The sequence below is a fragment of the Meleagris gallopavo genome, chromosome Z (assembly GCF_905368555.1).
Source record: "Meleagris gallopavo chromosome Z, MGAL_WU_HG_1.1, whole genome shotgun sequence".
Taxonomy (NCBI): domain Eukaryota; kingdom Metazoa; phylum Chordata; class Aves; order Galliformes; family Phasianidae; genus Meleagris; species Meleagris gallopavo.
In genome coordinates this window covers 11263326-11280837 of record NC_139435.1, presented here as the reverse complement: position 1 = coordinate 11280837, position 17512 = coordinate 11263326, and the positions used below count along the sequence as shown (strand labels likewise).

Sequence of the window (17512 nt, the reverse complement as noted above, 5' to 3'; positions counted from 1 at the left end):
ACGGAAATGTATGCCTCTTGTCTTGTCCCTGCTGCACACAGTGAGAAGTATCACAGTTATAATCTGGAAAATAATATGAAGACCAGGATGGAAATTATGAAAGAAATGGACAGGGAGTTCAACAAACAACCATACCGAACCACAGCATGCAGTGTATTCTGAGTCATTCTTAGTATGAGCATTATGAATTGGACAAAAATGATGTGTCTCAAAGTTAAGAAAACAATCAAACACTGAGGGTATACATTTTTCAAACCTTCTAGTACAGTGACATTTTAGTTCAGTCTCTGCATGCTCACTGTGATCTGAGTATGGTCCCTTTCTGCTGTGTTACTCTGTTTTCGTGCTGATTGCTGAACATAGTTTCTTTATATGTATACATACTGTATTAAGGGAGCATCATGCTTAAATGTGTACATAAGCATTTGGTGGCTCAACATACTGGATTTTGTGTTGTTTCAGAAGTAGATGTGTTTCCTTTGTTCTATTCGATAAACACATGTAATCATAGAATGGTTTGGGTTGGAAGGGACCTTTAAGATCATCTAGTTCCAGCTCCCTGCTATAGGCAGGGATGCCTCCCTTTAGAACAGATTGCTTACAGCTCCATCCAGCCTAGCCTTGAATGCTTCCAGGTTAGGGGCATCCACAACCTCTGAGCAACCTGTTCCAGTGTCTCACCAATCTCACAGTGAAGAATTTCTTCCTAATATCTAGTGTAAATCGGCTCTCTTCCAGTTTAAAGCCTTTTCCCCTCATCCTGTTGTAGTCTGCCCTTATAAAAAGTCCCTCTCCAACTCTCCTGTAGGCTCCCTTCAGGTACCAGAAAGCCACTCTAAGATCCCCTTGGAGCCTTCTCCAGGCTGAAGAGCCCCAGCTCTCTCAACCTGTCCTCACAGGGGAGGTGCTCCAACCCTCTGATCATCTTTATGACCCTCCTCTGGACCCCATCCAACAGCTCCATGTCCTTCTTGTGCTGGGGACCCCAGAACTGGATGCAGTACTCCAAGTGGGGTCTCATGAGAGTGGAGTAGGGTGGCAGAATCACCTCCCTCAAACTGCTGATAGCACTTCTCTTGATCCAACCCTGAATACAGTTGGCCTTGTGGGCTGCAAGCACACATTGCCAGCTCATGTTGAATTTTCATTAACTACAACTCCCAAATCCTCCTCCTCAGGGCTTCCCTCAAGCTGTTCTCTCCCCAACCTGTATCTGTGTTGAGATTGTCCCAATCCAGATGCTGGATCTTCTGCTTAGTCCTGTTGAACTTCGTGAGATTGGCATGGGTCCACCTCTCAAGCCTGTCCAGATCCCTTCCCTCTAGTGTATCAACCGCACCTTGGTGTCATCTGCAAGCTTGCTGAGGGTGCACTCAATCCCACTGTCTATGTTGCCTATAAAGATGTTAAATATCAGTTCCAGCATCGATCTCTGAGGAATGACACTCGTCACTGGTCTCCACTTGGACACTGAGCCATCCACTGCAACCCTCTGAGTGCTGCCATCTAGGCAATTCGTTATCTAGTCAAAATCATTTTTCTCCAATTTAGTGACTGGGATGTCATTCAGGACAACATCAATCTACAATCCAGAGAGATGATGTCAGTTGCTCTTCCTTTATCCGTTGATGCTATAGCTCCATTATAAAAGGCCACCGAGTTTGTTAGGCATGATTTGCCCTTGGTGAAGCCATGTTGATTACCTCCAATCATCTCATCTTTATTTTCCACGTGCTGTAATTTGTTATCCAGAGAATAATCCATCCATCAGATCCATTTTTCTCCAGTTTAGTAGGCAGGATTCATGCAGAACAATGTGAAATGCATTGGACAAGACTAGGTAAATGATGCCAGTTCCTCTTTCTTTATCTGTTGATGTTGTAACTTCATTATAAAAGGCCACTGAGTTTGTCAGACATTGCTTGCCTTTGGTGAAGCCATGTTGGGCCATGGTAGGGCCCTCAGGAGGATACGCTCCATGATCTTGCCAGGCACAGAAGTGAGACTGTGCCTGACAATAAATAAATATGGAGTCTGTATTCCTTCATAAAAATGTAGAAGATAACCATTCATTAAGTAACTGCCAGCAATTGCTCTGGAGCTGATCACATCAAAGAGTCATTTTTATTTTTTTTCTCTGAAAAAAAAGATAGAGCAAGCATCAGTGTGCAGAAATTTTTACACAGGTTTTGGTGCCTTGTGCAGACATTATGAATCAACAGTGTAAAGTCAACTGAGATACTGGGGGAGGGCTGACATAACAGATAGGAAAACAGTAGTAATAACGGCACATATAAGATGATAAGTAATTTTTCCACTCTGCTCAGCACTAGTGAGGCTTCTGCTGTGTTTCTTGCACTGTCTTGGTTGACTGAATTTGCATCTGGCATTGGAGTCCAGAGGAGAACAACTAAAATGATATTTTGAGCATATGCCTTTAAAGGCAGAGTGAAAGAATTTTTAATTTAGGAGAGAATAAAAATGAATTGTGACTTTAAAGACACATATGAGTGCTTTGAAGAAGAAACACATTGCTTCCCAGTCCAAAGAGAACATGCTTAAATGCAGGAAGAAGAATGTCAGACTTGACATTAGGGAAAATTTCTGATGACAGTTCTGATGTGAATCATTTTCCATGTCCATTGTGTATAACTGAACATTGACTAGGAAGGCTGTAGAGTCTCCTTTATGATAGGGTTTCAGGAACAAGTTAGGTGTTAGGCATTCAGTTGTCAGAAATGACACAGGTATAGATGATGTATTAGAGAAACAGGATGTCTCTCCTGAGGACCATTTCTGTTCTATAATTTCAAAATAGATACTCTGATATCATAAGAAACAAATTTGAGAAAGCAATTTGGAAGAGAGGAAAGATGCTTTCTAAGGGAATGAGAAAAGGGTCATACAGCACAAGTGGGAGTAAGTGAATATTACTCTGAAGAGGAGCAGAAGCTGTTGGACACTTTGCACACAGATCCAGCATTATAATAATAGGAGAGATGGTCCAAATTTACATCCATCAAAAATAAAAAGAGCATGCTTTTTAACTACATAGGGGCATAAGCACAAATTACTTTGCACAGGACGTAAGGGGAAGAGAACATGTAATTTCCAAGCTTACTACTCGGTGATATCTAAAAACCAGTATGTCATTACTATTATGTAGTCCCCTAAAACCTATCTGATATCCAGATGGAAATCCACTGTGAATTTTAAGTTTCCTTACACTACAAAATCAGACATGTTTTTTGTAAAGGCTAAAGGCAATTCTTTCTTCTTAACTAAAAGAAGCATAAAAATATCAAAGCCAAATCCTGTGGCCTTCAGTTAGGTAAAGCTTATGCTGGGATTTGTGGGACTAACTCTTTTATTTTTAACTATGGACATCGCTGTACATCACTGTAGCTTTTCTTCATCTCTAATAAAGAGAGAAAGTCTTGCTCATTACCGCATAGCACTGTAAGAACTTTGGTTGGTAAGATGAATCTCTGTTATGAGATTGTTACTTAAAAATATCTCCTTTCCAGAGAGATCAGTGCTTGCCCAGCCAACATTTGTGTTTGGAAAGAAGGACCATCCTTTGAAGGTAAAAACTTCAACTTCTTTTTTGCATCAATGATAAAAGAATACTGGAAATGAAGATTGTATAGACAATGATTCTAGTAGTAATAAAAGATTTAGCCCAGGATAAGGCGTGCAGTAACTGAGAGTAAAATAGAACAAGGAAAAGAGAAAAGTAGAAATGAGACTGCTTTTAATACACGTATGTTGGACTGATATGCTTTGTGACCTGCTCTAGAAAATGGCTGCTCTATTCTCCTTGACCTTTCCACACTTTTTTTTTTCCAGCGACCTGCTGAAGATCCAGTTTGCAAAGCTGAAAATGGTAATAACCACTTCGCTGAAACAGTATAATAATACACTGATATATTCATAGGATCTGACTGGAAAGACATTTGGAACTGGAAAGTGTGTATGGAACTTTATTTTGTATGAACTGGGACAAATGTCTGTTAGTAGTCTAAGATTACATGGGAAGTTGAGCCACCTTCTATATCCTAATATGTATGTCCCTGTCTTACCTCAAGAATGTCTCTTGGCATCTTACCTCTCATGTTCATCAGAAAGTCAGACTACAGGAAGCCCTGAATAGGGTCCAAGTATATTCATCAGCTATATTTGCTCTTAACTGCCCTTTCCTGTTTGTTGAAGCTATAGTATAAAGCTTATCATTTTTAGTGCCTTCCAAGCCTGTGGGCCATGATCTGATTGCAATGACTTAATTTTAGGTCCCCTGAAATCAGCAGAAAGCTCCCTAGGGCTTCCTGCCAGGTGCTGAAAGAGATGCCAAGACCCTGTTTTGCTTTTATATATTGTCTTAAGACTGTTCTGTAAATCATTTCTAGAATTTATTCTGTTCAGGTCTTGATTCTTTATCATAACACTGTGCTGAAATCACCTGCCAATCAGTCCCTGAAGGAAATCGTATTAAATTATATATATTTAAGACGGTTGGACTAGATGATCTCATAGGCCTTTTCCAACCTTGAAATTCTATGATTCTATGATTGCTTTTCTCTAGATTTCATCTGTTCTTCCAAAAAACGTGCAAGATCATCATCTTGTATTTTCCAGAATTCCGGCTCAAAGTCTAACATAGGTATGCCATTTGAGTCCTGTCATGTTGTAATAACTGTAGTTTTGTACTCTTGTCTGCTAAAGAAGTGAAGGAGTTTTTCCGTCCAAGAATTGTTTCTGCATGGCAGAAATGAAAAGTTAAACATTTATGCTAACTTCCATGGTAATTTTTAATAAGTGTCTCTCGAAGTGAAAATACATTATTTTTCTGTATTAACATGATGTTACATAGATACTTAAAAATGTATATATTTCATAAGTTTGCTCGATGAGCTCAAACAGTCAGTAAAAAAAGAGGGCTAGACAGGAATGAGATGCCCTGATTGTGGAAGAGATTGTTGTTCCTTGGGCAATTCCTGAAAATCTGAAGTAATTTTCAGAAGGACTTCTCTTTTCATCTAACTGTCAGGTGACCTCAAAGTTCCTTTGAGGACTGTGGTTTTCTTCTATGACATGCAGAAGAAGTGCACACAAGTCACTGAACACTGTTAAGCAGTAGGACTGGTCACTTTTTAAAAGTATTTATTTAACATATGAGTGGGACCAGGAAGTTGCTTCAGTATTTATGTATTACTATGTGTGAATGATATTTTTGTTTAGTTCTGTGACAAACCTGAACATAGCTAAAAGGATTTAAGATAACCTAGGTTGGGTTCACACTAAAAATTACTCTGAGATCATGTACAAAATATAAAAATACATGGGGCAGAAATTTTAGAGTATGTCTGCACCAAAATATGAAGTAGGATGCAAAAGCAAGCTTTTCTCTTGGTTGTCCAAATATTAACTGATATCTTAACTCCCTGCTTCTCTTTTGAACCTCACCAACTGATGATCTCCAAGACAAAACCACTGTAGAGTAGGCTAGATATAAGCAGTTTATCTGAGCTAGGCTGTGCTACTTGGCCTCAGAGATGCCTTCAGTTCAGCCGTGTAGACATAACATAGCAGTATACTTCAGAAAGTGGTAGATAGCAGAAAATAATTTATTCTGCCATCAATTAAGAAGTGACATCAAACTGTCTAACTTTAAAATTAATCTTGCTTTGTTCCAAATAATAATTTCAGTTTATTATTCTTTCAGATACAACGCTTGCTGAGAAAAGAGGGAGATCATCTTCCTTTACCATTCTTCCTAGATTCCCTCCCTCCCAGCCAGGTGAGTAAGAAAAAAAAAATGACAATATATATTTACACAGCAAAGCATATATAACCTAAAATCAAGAGGTGTACAGAACTGCCTTCCTACAGAACAAGGACAGAACTGGACATGATTGGGCTAGGCTGTTATTTGGAGAGAAGAATGAAATATGTTAGGAGAGTTGGTAGCTCAATAAAAGAAATGTTTTTTGCATTTGGTTTTAGGGAATCCCGCAATGCTGGGGAGGAATCTTTGAATGAGTTGCCAATAGACATTTTATTGTGTTGGTACAAATAGTAATTGAAAAACCAAAATGGTGTTAAAGTAATTAAATTATTTAGTTTGCTTGAAATTTAATGGTTGTTGTTCCTGTACAAGCATCATTTTTTTGTCCCAGGAGCCTGTCTTTGATCTGATTAGTGACATTATGAGCATTTTCTCACTCTTTTATACTGGAGAAGACAGAGTGGACTGAAATCCTAGTCTGTCTTGTCAGGAGCAGGTCTTTGACAGACTTTGGCATGAGGGAATTCTAAACAGTCTTATAAGGACAATATTACAGTAACAAATGACATTCTTCCTGCAATTAAAAAGCAGTGATCATGTGAAGAGTATTTATCACTTGTGTAATTTACAGGATATGATGTATAGTTGCTATTACTGACATGTTTCTGGTTATTATTTTTTATCTTTTTAAAAATGGTGAAAATATCAGTAGTGCAATGCCAGTATTGTAGTAAGTTACAAAATCCTTTTTATAAGAACAAGGGCAGGGTACATTAATTTATTCCCATGTCCTTAGGTTTCATTTACTCATCGTAGAAAATCGTTAGATGGAACGAGATAGTGTTGCCATTTCAATGGCTTTGCTTACCAGCAGCACCTGGTTTTCAAAGCTGAATATTTTCAGAGATTAATGCATCTGTTAATGTTCAAAAAACTTTAGTCTCTGGCAGAACCAGAAAACCCATGGTACTTGCTGTGCGTAAGTCAGTAACAGTTGTTCAGATGGATAAGTTGGGATATTGCTTAGACACTACCAAATTGGGGAGGACTTACAGAAACGTTGAGTAATCATTTAAAGGTTATCCTTATTTGTTAATCAAGTTTAAATTCCTTATTCGTAGCAAGGAAGAGCAACATATTCATGACCTCAGCTCTTCTTCAACGAAACATTGACGTGGAAAGTACAAAAGAAGGTAATTGTCATTGCAATATTCATCCACTGTAGCTCCAAAAATACATTGTTAACAGATTCAGAAAAGATAAAATTGACAGCTGTACTGTAAGCTGAGTGATATGCTAATTGCCTTTATGAGGCTAATTATTTATTTATTTGATGGTGTAGATGTTCCCTGAGCTCTGGTCTGAGATTCTGCTTTGACTATTTAATTCCTTAATGGAGTGAATGTAATCTTGAATAGTGAAATTCCACACTTCTAATACATTACTGAATAGACATAAAACTCTACCCTTTGGTAAGGCAATGAAGTGCCTTCTTGGTGTCTGCATTTTCAGGTGCATGATTAAATATGAAATGCTAGAAGGCAGTATTGATTTGTTTGGACCTAAGTGTGTAATATATGTATAATATATTTAGGTCCAAACATACATTTAGGTTTTAAATATCTTCTATTTAAATAAATATATATATATATATGTAGTGCATTACCATTCTGTCCTGATAGGGTAACGGTGCAGTGTGTGTTTTAGAGGAGTTAAGATTTTTGAGAATGTGTACTAAGGAAACAGTAACAATAGAAGTAATTTAAATAAACTTTGAAGCTTGCAGTTAATGAAACAAAACACATAGCTATTAACTAAACGTGGAGAAAATTTCTGTGTTTAAATATTTTATCTTTGTATTTTGCAAGGTTCGTTGTCAGAAAGTCAGCTGCGGAATGTTATTAGACCTGCCATTTTACAACCCCCACAAGCCCTGACCTGTCCTGAAAATCCTGCAGTGTCTCTAGTGACTAAGAAAGAAGCACATACTCAGGTAAAAAGAAAAGTAATTTTACTGACAAAAATATGTTTGGAGCTCGGTCAAATGAAAAACAAAACAAAACTAAAGCAGTTCAGTATTCCACTGCATGATTTTCAAGGAAGCTCCTCTGTCAGTTTTAGGGGAATCAGTGGAAACTGCTAAACCAGTGCTGTTTTAAAAAAACATGCCTTCTTTGCAGTCTAATGCAACTTTTAGATATTGGAGTGGGCAAATGGAGTTTGGGGATTTTCTGGATTTTTGGTGTATTGATTAAGCGTACTGACTGAGTGTACAGCAGGAAGAAGCCTTTACCAATTTCCACATATATCAACCTCAGTGACTCTGGATTTCTTGCAAACATGTTTATAACAGAAAATAATCTTGGATTGATTAATTCATCCAGTTTTATTATTTTATTTCTAGTTATCTGAAGACAACTCTTATTCCTCATCTGAGAATTCAGCAGGTTCCAGAGCAGCAGCAAAGTCATCTAGTGCTGTGAATATTTCTAGCTCTAAAACAGCACGGTAAGTTTGATTATTATATTTGTACACCATTTGGATACTTAGTGTATGGCCTGCCCTTTTGTCCTGCGTGTCTAAACATATGCTGTCCAAATACACACTGTACTCACTGGTATTTGTGTGTGGTGCCAGGATTTGTGAATGCTGACATGAGTTCTGTATGCCATACGGAATGAAATCCTGCCAGGAAACAGTTCATTTCTCATTAGCAACTCCCAAACCAGAAACTATTTTGGTTCACTATCTCATGCAGCTTTGTCAGTTCAAAATACATCTTGGTTTTGAACGTTTACAGTCATGTTTGTGTTTCTTTGGAGAACTCTGTTGTGATGACATAGCTGCTCCAATGTATGTAAGTATATCAGACACAGAACTCATGAAGAAAAGCATGCAGTACCATCATTGAATAAAGCAGCTGATATGATACATCTGTACACATACAAGAATTTGTGGCCTGAGTGACTAGCTGTGATGACTGCAGTGCATCTTTGTGCAGACATGGGTTGTCCAGGATGAACTTCTGAATTTCTGCATAAAGAAGCTGACTTCTTTGGATTGGGACCATCACCTCCCTGGATAACAGAAAGAAATCGTATCAGTGTGAAAATGGGCCTTTGATTTACTTACCTCTCTCTGAAGTCGGGCTCATGAAAATACTAATGGCCTTTCTGTGGTTAACTAGTTCAGTGCAGACAGGTTATTTTGTATTAATAATGCTTGCTAATGGTGCATGACAATCTTTTACTTAGAAGTTTTGAGTACCAGGAATATCCCTGAAATGAGTTACTGATGAGAGAAGAACATTTCAAAATTGTTAGAGTTAGGGTAGTATGGTTAGATTTTGGTTGGACTTGATCTTTAAGGTCTTTTCCAACCTGAGCAATTCTATGATTCTATGATTTAATTGCTAAGGCCACAGCCAGTATATTTTTGATGTTGCATCCTTTCTCCCTCCCACACAAACTTGGGATGCCAAACTTCAGAGAAGGTGAGGGATTTTATATGCACAAACAACTTAGATTCTTAATCTTTATTGGTAAGAAAAGCATTATTAAAACAGAGATGCACAATGGTGATTTTGGAAGAGTCAGCCTCCCCTTTTCAATCACAGTTAATGATGTGATGAAACCCTGTGAGAACAAGATGGAGCCACACAACATACTGGATTTTTAGGAGATTCAGAATGATGGTAATGCACATATTAGAAAAGCTAAAGGAAGACACTACAACCTTCAGATCAATTGATACCAATATTCCAAATCCACTTACCCTCTGACACCTGCACAGCATCTAGGAAAGGACAACTGAGTGGCTATCTCTTCTGAAATAGATGAATAGAGAAATGCTTTGCTGTGTTTCAGTACTGACCAGTTGCAGGACTTGAAAGTTCTTACAGTGTTAATTTTCCTTTCATTTTTAAAAGGGATTTCTCATCTGCTTGGTGCCTGATTAGTTTAGTGTATCAGAACTGTGGTAAAATGTTTAGTTAATTGCCAAGCTGAATATTCATTTAAAAATGGCCAGGTGCTTTCTGTTCTTCCAGCATTACAGGTGGTGCTAGTGCCTTTCTTCTGATCTGCATAAGCTGCTTGTTTCTTTAAAATACTTCATTAAAATCTTTTCTCTTAGCTCTTTTCTCACAGGTAACTTGACAGATATTCAAACAAACAACTCTATTAAATTCCATATGCATGCTAAAGAGTAGCAACCATTGCAGCCAAGGCCTGCAGATTACAAAGTAAAAAATCTTGTTGGTTTCTTTTTAATTATTAATCATGGTGAAGGTATTGACATTTGTGTACACTTAAAACAAAAAAAAAAAAAAAAAGGAAGGAGACTCAATAGCAGGGATTCCTGCTGCCTGTGGATGTCCTGTTCTGTCTTTCTTCTTCCACTTGTTCTCTACGTAATGCTATTCTTTATAGTGATGAATGAAAATGGTTTCTTAGTCCTCCATAGTTGCTGTGGCTGTCCGTGTTCCATTTCCAACAGTTCAGTTTCCTGAACTGGCTGTAGCTTAGAGCAATTTGTTGAGTTTCTTGAGTCTGATTATGAAATCAGTAATTACATTAAAATTATTAAAATGATTGTTATTAATATTAATTATGAACACTTAAAATTATTAAAAGAATTAAGGAAAATATTATTAAAAAAGGAAATCATTTCTTCAGTGACAAATACAATGCTGGGAAAATGCAGGCTTCTGATGATGTATTCAGTTTTCACAATGATTTACTTGAAAACCTGCAGGGGGTCAGGGCTAGCATTAAAACTGGCAACTTTTTGGACATCGAGAAGGATCAGCTGAATACCTAGATCTGCTTCTATCTCTCCAGGGTCTTTTCCAAGTTTCTCCTTCTATTCTTCTTTGTTCGTGGTAATTCCCTGAATTCAGTGCCTCTGTTTTGCATCTCCATGGCAATGTCATCCCTGGCAGATTTTGTTCTTGCCCTGCAGCAACGTGAGGATACTAAGATTTTAATGAGTCTCTCAGGCTGGTACTTCCAATTTAAGGACAACTAGAAAAATCCTGCACTGATATCTTTTTTCTTAAATTTCTCTAAACACACAAAATCCATTTCACATTATTTGTTTGAGACAATGCTCTGGCTTTAGTTTTTTTTAATCTCTTCTGGAATGCTGTCCTTACTGATTTGCTGGTGCAGCAACCTGGAAATATCAGATGAAATCTTAGGATAGATATTGATTGCAATTCAGTGAAATATACTGGAGAATTTTCTTTACTAAAGGATAAGAAAGTCGTTAGCTTAAACACACTTCAGATTCCCCTTTAATGGTGAAAAACATGTATGAAAGATTTCAAGGCTGCAAAAAGTCTGATTTTCTGATTTTTGTTTCTTATTTTCTCTTTGTCTAGCAATGCATCAAATATGGGATAAAAATAGGAATATCTTTTTTCCTAAGTGCAAGATGGAAACAGTTTGTACTGAAGAATTCCTTCATCCTACTTGAAGAGATTTCAAGCACACTGCCATTGTGAACACAGAAACTTAGTTGTAAACTCAAATCATAAAATCATAGAATTACCAAGTTTGGAAAAGCCCTTCAAGATCATCCAGTCCAACCATTCATCTACCACCAATATTTCCCCACTAAGCCACGTTCCTTAGTACTGCATCCAAACATTTCTTGAGCACCTCTAGGGACGGTGTCTCCACCACCTCCCTGGGCAGCCCATTCCAGTGTCTGACCAGTCTTTCAGAGAAGAAATGTTTCCTAATATCCAATATCAATGCTTCGAGCATGGTGGCCTAGTGGAAGATGTCCCTGCTAATGACAGGTGGATTGGAAATAGATGATCTTTTAAGGTCCCTTCTGACTCAAACTGTTCTGTGATTCTGTGATTCTACAATACTACTGTTCTGTGAAACCTGTATGTTTTTGCAGTATTTATCTGATTGCTTAAGAGGTCATTTTTTTTTGTTTGTCTGTAATAATATAAGATGTGGTAGAGTAAATATATGAACTTATTTATATTCTTTACCAAGTAATATGTTTGTTTTATTTAAAGAAATTGTGTTCCTTACTTAGTTCTAAATCAAATACTTATTTTGTTCTCACAGAATTCAATTATTAGAAGATGGAAGTGTTCTAAGCAGCAACAATTCTGGTTTTGTGTTTGGAGAAAACATGGTTGAGAGAGTTGTGGTAAGATCTGTAAATTCTGGCACACTTTTTGTCAAAATTAACATCATTAAGAATTTATGTTTTTTCAGAGATTGATTCTTTTTAGCTCCTTCTGTTCTTTTAAAGATATGAGTATACAGATTGCAGTGGCTGCTGAAGAGAAAATAACTATTTTCTGTAGGAGGGGTAGGCATCCCTGTTTTTCCATCCTACATAAATACTCTAATTACAAACCTCTAACAGTATGCATTTTTCTTTTGATAAATTTTTGACTTGTAAAACAGTTGCTTAAATATTCCATGTAAAGCATAACAGCAACAATAGTAGAGAAAAGAATGTGTCCTTTATCACTCATATAGTTTCTATCCATCCATTAAGAACTGGGAGATCTTCATTTGAATACTCTTGGGCAGAAGACAATATTTAACACTCACCATAGATACTGTCCACATTAAGATATATTGTGCATGCCATCAAACAGCTTAATGAATTAAATCCTGCTGAGGACTACACCACTTAGAGTTGAATTAAAATTCACTTTCTAGTAAGAGTACAGTGAAAAAAATATGCATATCTGCCAGTGAAAAAGTTTGAGAACTGTAAGGCTGGTTTGCAGCTTCTGACAAAGATTCATATATGATAAGAGTTTAGTCACAGTATTGTAAGAAATCAGAAGTGTTAATTTAAAACATGGATAAGAAGCTTTATCTGACAAACTGAAAGAGTGAAAGTTTTAATTCCTCTGAAATTAAATTTGTGGTGTCTGGAAGTTTTAAGCTCTTCTGGGGAGATTAGCTATTACTTAAACACATAAGTCTATCAACGGATTTAAAGCTTAGTCCAGGATCCTTACAAAGACGCCATTATTCTTGGCAGGATGATGTACTGATTTTATGACAATAAAATTACTTCCAGTGAAGAATAAAATTGTATAATCTATGTTGTTTTTACTCATAATGTATTACAATTCCAAATCTTCTCCCTGCTGTGCATTAAAAGGTTCAGTGTTCTGTCTGATAAGAATATAGCCTCTTTATATAACTAGGAAACCTTATTTTCCTCCTTTTCTTTTTTTCTAGAGCCCTGAAAAGCATTCCGTGTCATGCAATGAAGTTGATTCATACAAAAGAGAAATAACATCACTTTATGTAGAATCTTTTCATGTAACAAGTAAGTGTACTCAGCAAAAAAGTACAACTAGTTTTCATACTGCATGTTTGAGTGTATATTTGAGGGTGTCAAATTAATGGTGCTAAGTAGTTTTCAAATGTTACTGGCATGTCCAGTCTCCAGAATACCATTATGTACTTGCATGTGAAGTCTGTGTTTAGAATCATATAATCATAGAATGGTTTGAGTTGAAAGGGACCTTTAAGTTCCAATTCCTCTGCTTTAGGCTGGGATCTCCTCATAGGGCATATTCTCCAAGCCCTTCTCAAACCTTGTTGCCCTTCTTTGGACCTGCTCCAGCACCTCAGTGTCCTTTCTGTACTGAGGTGCCCAAAATTGAACACAGTACTTAAGGTGAGGCCACACCAGTGCCAAGTACAGGGGAAGGATTACTTCCCTAGTTCTGCTCACCACTCCGTTCCTTCCAGTCTGAGACAAAGAAGTCACTAAGCACTTCAGCTTTCTCCGTATCCCTTGTAACTAGGTCTCTGGTTTCCTCCCAGAGAGGCCCCACATCTTCCCTGGCCTTCCTTTTATCGCTGATATACCTACAGAACAACTTCTTGTTCCCTATTAAATCCTTGGCTAGATTAATTCTACTTGGATTTTAGCTTTCCTAACCTGATCCATGACTGTTTGGACAACTTCTTTGCAGTTCTCCCAGGTATTTTGTTCCTGCTTATACTCCATATAGACTTTCTCTTTGCACCAGAGTAAGTCCAGGAGTTACTTGTTTGTCCACAGAGGCCTCCTGGCATTCTTGCCTGCTTTCCTCTTTCATGGGATGCACTCTTGGGCTTGGAGGAGAAGGTCCTTGAACACTGACCAGCTTTCTTGGGCCCTTCTTCCCTCCAGGGCTTTATCCCATGTCACCCTGCCAAGCAGTTCCCTGAAGAGGTCAAAGCCTGCTCTCCTGAAGTCCAGAGCAGCAAGCTTGCTGTGCACCCTCTTGTACACTCTAAGGATCTTTTAATTCCACTCATGGTCAATGCGGCCAAGACTGCTCTTGAGCTTCATGTCATCACCATCCCCTCCATGTTGGTGAGGACAAGGACTAGCATGACACCTTTTCTTGTGGGTTCCTGTACCATTTGAAAGAGGACGTTATCATCAGCACAGCTGGTGCTCTGCTGTGTCATCCTTACAACATACATCAGGGTGGGTAAAATCCCCCTTGAGAATCCTGTTTTTTGAATGTGAAGCTGCTCAGTCTTTCTGGATCAATGGCCTATAGCATATCCTCACTACAACATCTCCTTCCCCTGCCTTCCCTTTAACTCTAACTTGGGGATGGTTTCTCAAAGTTTCCATGGCTTAAGTAGCTGAAGCCTTGTTCATGACACCTCTCCTTTAACTACATATTGGTGTTTTTTTTAAATTCTATCAGTGCTTTCTCTCCCGTTCCCCTAACTCGGAGGACTGATGAGAAAACTACCTGTGCTCCTAAGTCCTTCACTGCTGCTCCCAGCTCCTTGTAGTCCCTCTTCATATTCTTCATGCAGCTCATAGCTGCATCACTTGTCCCTGTGTGAAACAGCAACAGCAGGTAGTAGTCAGTGGGATGTACAAGGTGTGGCAACCTCTCTTCCCTACCTCTTCCCCTGACTCTCTTCTGGCAGCTGCTCTTTCCTCCTTGATGTGAGCCCTAAGCAGTAGACGTCTATCAGCAATGGATCAGGATGACAAATGAGTGCTGCAGCAGAAAGCAGCTGCAGTTTGGTATATAAGATCTGAACTAGACTGACTTCAAAACAAATTATCTAAGTTACACAGAGAAGATAAAGTTTAACTGCTATGTTTGATACTTGAAAAAGTGCAGTGAGCTTAGTGAGTAACTTTCAGAATGCATTTTGAACTACGGTTTTAAACTATCTGCTGTTTGTATTCATTTGTAACCTATTTGTAGGGCTGAAACTTCTGTAAAGACAGATTTCAGGGGTTATTTGTGACTCCGGGGCAGCTTTTCTGCTAGGCAAGACATAGAAACCTAGGGAATCCCAAATGGGTCCCCATCTTCAGCCATGTTTGCATCCTTCTCTGCTAATGGTTGTAAAGGATCTTCTTTTGCAGCTACATTCTTTGAAATCAAAAGGAAAAAAAAAACAAACCCAACATAGAAAACATGTATAATACATGCATCAATTGGGAAATATGCCTTTCATTATATGTTAATCTCCTGAGCATTATTAGAAACCACTTTTATCTGGAAAATCAATTTCTAATTGTTCAGGGCTTGTTTCTGCAACTTGTCCCTTGGGGCAGATCACTGCATCTTCAAGAGAGCCCCATTCAATTCAGAATGATCATAAATATCTGAGACATTTTGCAATATTCCAGCTTTTTTTCCTTCTAGTTGGACAAAAGTGCAATAACACTAAATGACATTGGATGCCACAGGGAGTACTGAATTCACAGGCCATCATACATGCTAAAGAAACTCATTCTACAGAAATAAAGATTTCCTTCTTTCTTTCCTTACAGAAACAGCTTTGTTGAGGAATACAACACAGACTGAGCCAGCAGCTGCTCATATTTCCAAGCCAGGGGAGAAAATTCTGTTAGATAAAGTTGAAGTTATAACTGGAGAAGAAGAAGAACACAATGTACTACAGGTATGTGTTTCATAATGCCCTGATGGTCAGCAATTTTGTTGGTGAAAAGAATGTCTAAATCTGAATTTACTAAATTTTACTACATTTACAGAATTTACTTCTGAAGCAATCAGAACATCACTATATGTTTTAAATTTTAAGTTTTTTTAAGATACACTTCTGTTTTTTTTTTTCTTAAATTTTCTTTTTATATTATATCCATATGTCATTGTAACTGAAACATCAAAATTAGAAGTAATTTGAGTAAAATTTTTTTTAATGACAAAACATTTTTGGGGAAAGAATGTGTTATTTAGTAATCACCTTTATAAACAACTACATCATAACTTTTTCACTGAATGAGAGGTAATATGCTATTAGAGCGCTTGCAATGCATTAATCTGTCAGTGGATATCACACTGAAGAGTTAATGAAGATGAAATAATTGAAACAGTAAACTAAAATTCATAGAATCATAGAATCGCAAGGTTGGAAAGATCTACAAGATCATCTAGTCCAACCGTACTCTCACTACCACAGCTACCACAAGCACTAAACCATATCTCACAGCTCCTCGTCCAGACGCCTCTTGAACACTGCCAGGGACAGTGACTCCACCACCTCCTGGGCAGCCATTCCAGTGCCTGACCACTCTCTGAGAGAAAAAGTTTTTCCTCACGTCTAACCTAAACCTCCGCTGGTACAACTTGTGGCCATTTTCTCAGTTCCTGTTTGTTGCCTGGAAGAAGAGGCCAAACCCCTCTTCACCACAACCTCCCTTCAGGAAGTTGTAGAGAGCAGTGAGGTCTCCCCTGAGCCTCCTCTTCTCCAGACTAAACAATCCCAGTTGCCCCCTTACAAGCCTCTCCTTGTAAGACTTGTGCTCCAGACCCCTCCCAGCTTCGTTGCCCTTCTCTGGACATGTTCCAGGGCCTCAAAGTTTTTTTTGTAGTGCGGGGCCCAAAACTGAACACAGTACTTGAGGTGCAACCTCACCAGTGCTGAGTACAGAGGGATGATTACCACCCTGCTCCTGCTGGCCGCACAGTTCATGTTGATTGTTTTCAAAGAATAACTTAAAGTTTAGCACAAATCAGGGAGTCCTTTGCCTTATGTAAAAATGTCAATGTATCTATTTAGTATCCATGCATACATATATATATATATATATATATATTCAAAGCCACATCAGAAGATCTAAAAGCATAAAGTTTTAAAGCCAATAAAGTTAACAGCGGGTCACAATTTCCATCATGTGTTTCTCTTTCAGATTAACTGCAAGCTCTTCCTGTTTAATAAACTTTCTTTAACTTGGATTGAAAAAGGCAGAGGATCCCTGAGGCTTAATGACACTTCCAGCAATAAATGTGGCATGTTGCAATCGAGGCTGAGTAAGAATTAAATAACAAAGTAACACTTACACAAAAGACTGATAAACTTGTACTGTTGCTGACTAGAATCAGTTTCTCTCAAATCATTTAAAACTGAGTAGCTAATTTTATTTAAATCAAGCTGCTGAGAATCTTTTTATCCTTACCTGATGGAGTTAGCTTTGTTACAGACTGAGGCACTTCCTTGCGATGGGTTTTTCACTTTGCTTGTGTATGCCCACATACTCATGTTGTGAAGTTCTGTGTCTTTTTACTGGAAAGTATGTCTAGTTTAGCCACCAGTCTGACAGTTTGTGCATCAGCACTGTTTCAAGACACGTCTGGAATGCTGTTTTTCCTGTGCTGTCATTTTTGTAATGCGTTATAGTTTCAGTAAATTATTTTCTTTACATGTCAGATTTATTAAAGAAATTAATGTATTT

The 17512-nt window shown here is 38.0% G+C and overlaps 1 protein-coding gene across 2 annotated transcripts in view; it reads left to right on the top strand.

Annotated features, from left to right (window-relative positions):
- The window catches only part of RANBP3L (RAN binding protein 3 like), a 37972-nt gene that overhangs the window by 8476 nt on the left and 11984 nt on the right, over positions 1 to 17512 (top strand). For both annotated transcript variants that reach the window (XM_085213724.1, XM_085213723.1), the window contains exons 2-12: positions 3528 to 3586; positions 3850 to 3886; positions 4583 to 4660; positions 5723 to 5797; positions 6907 to 6978; positions 7654 to 7778; positions 8190 to 8293; positions 11875 to 11959; positions 13018 to 13108; positions 15590 to 15720; positions 16970 to 17090. In XM_085213724.1, the coding sequence (XP_085069850.1) occupies positions 3528 to 3586; positions 3850 to 3886; positions 4583 to 4660; positions 5723 to 5797; positions 6907 to 6978; positions 7654 to 7778; positions 8190 to 8293; positions 11875 to 11959; positions 13018 to 13108; positions 15590 to 15720; positions 16970 to 17090 (978 nt within the window). The remainder of the gene's footprint in view (positions 1 to 3527; positions 3587 to 3849; positions 3887 to 4582; positions 4661 to 5722; positions 5798 to 6906; positions 6979 to 7653; positions 7779 to 8189; positions 8294 to 11874; positions 11960 to 13017; positions 13109 to 15589; positions 15721 to 16969; positions 17091 to 17512) is intronic.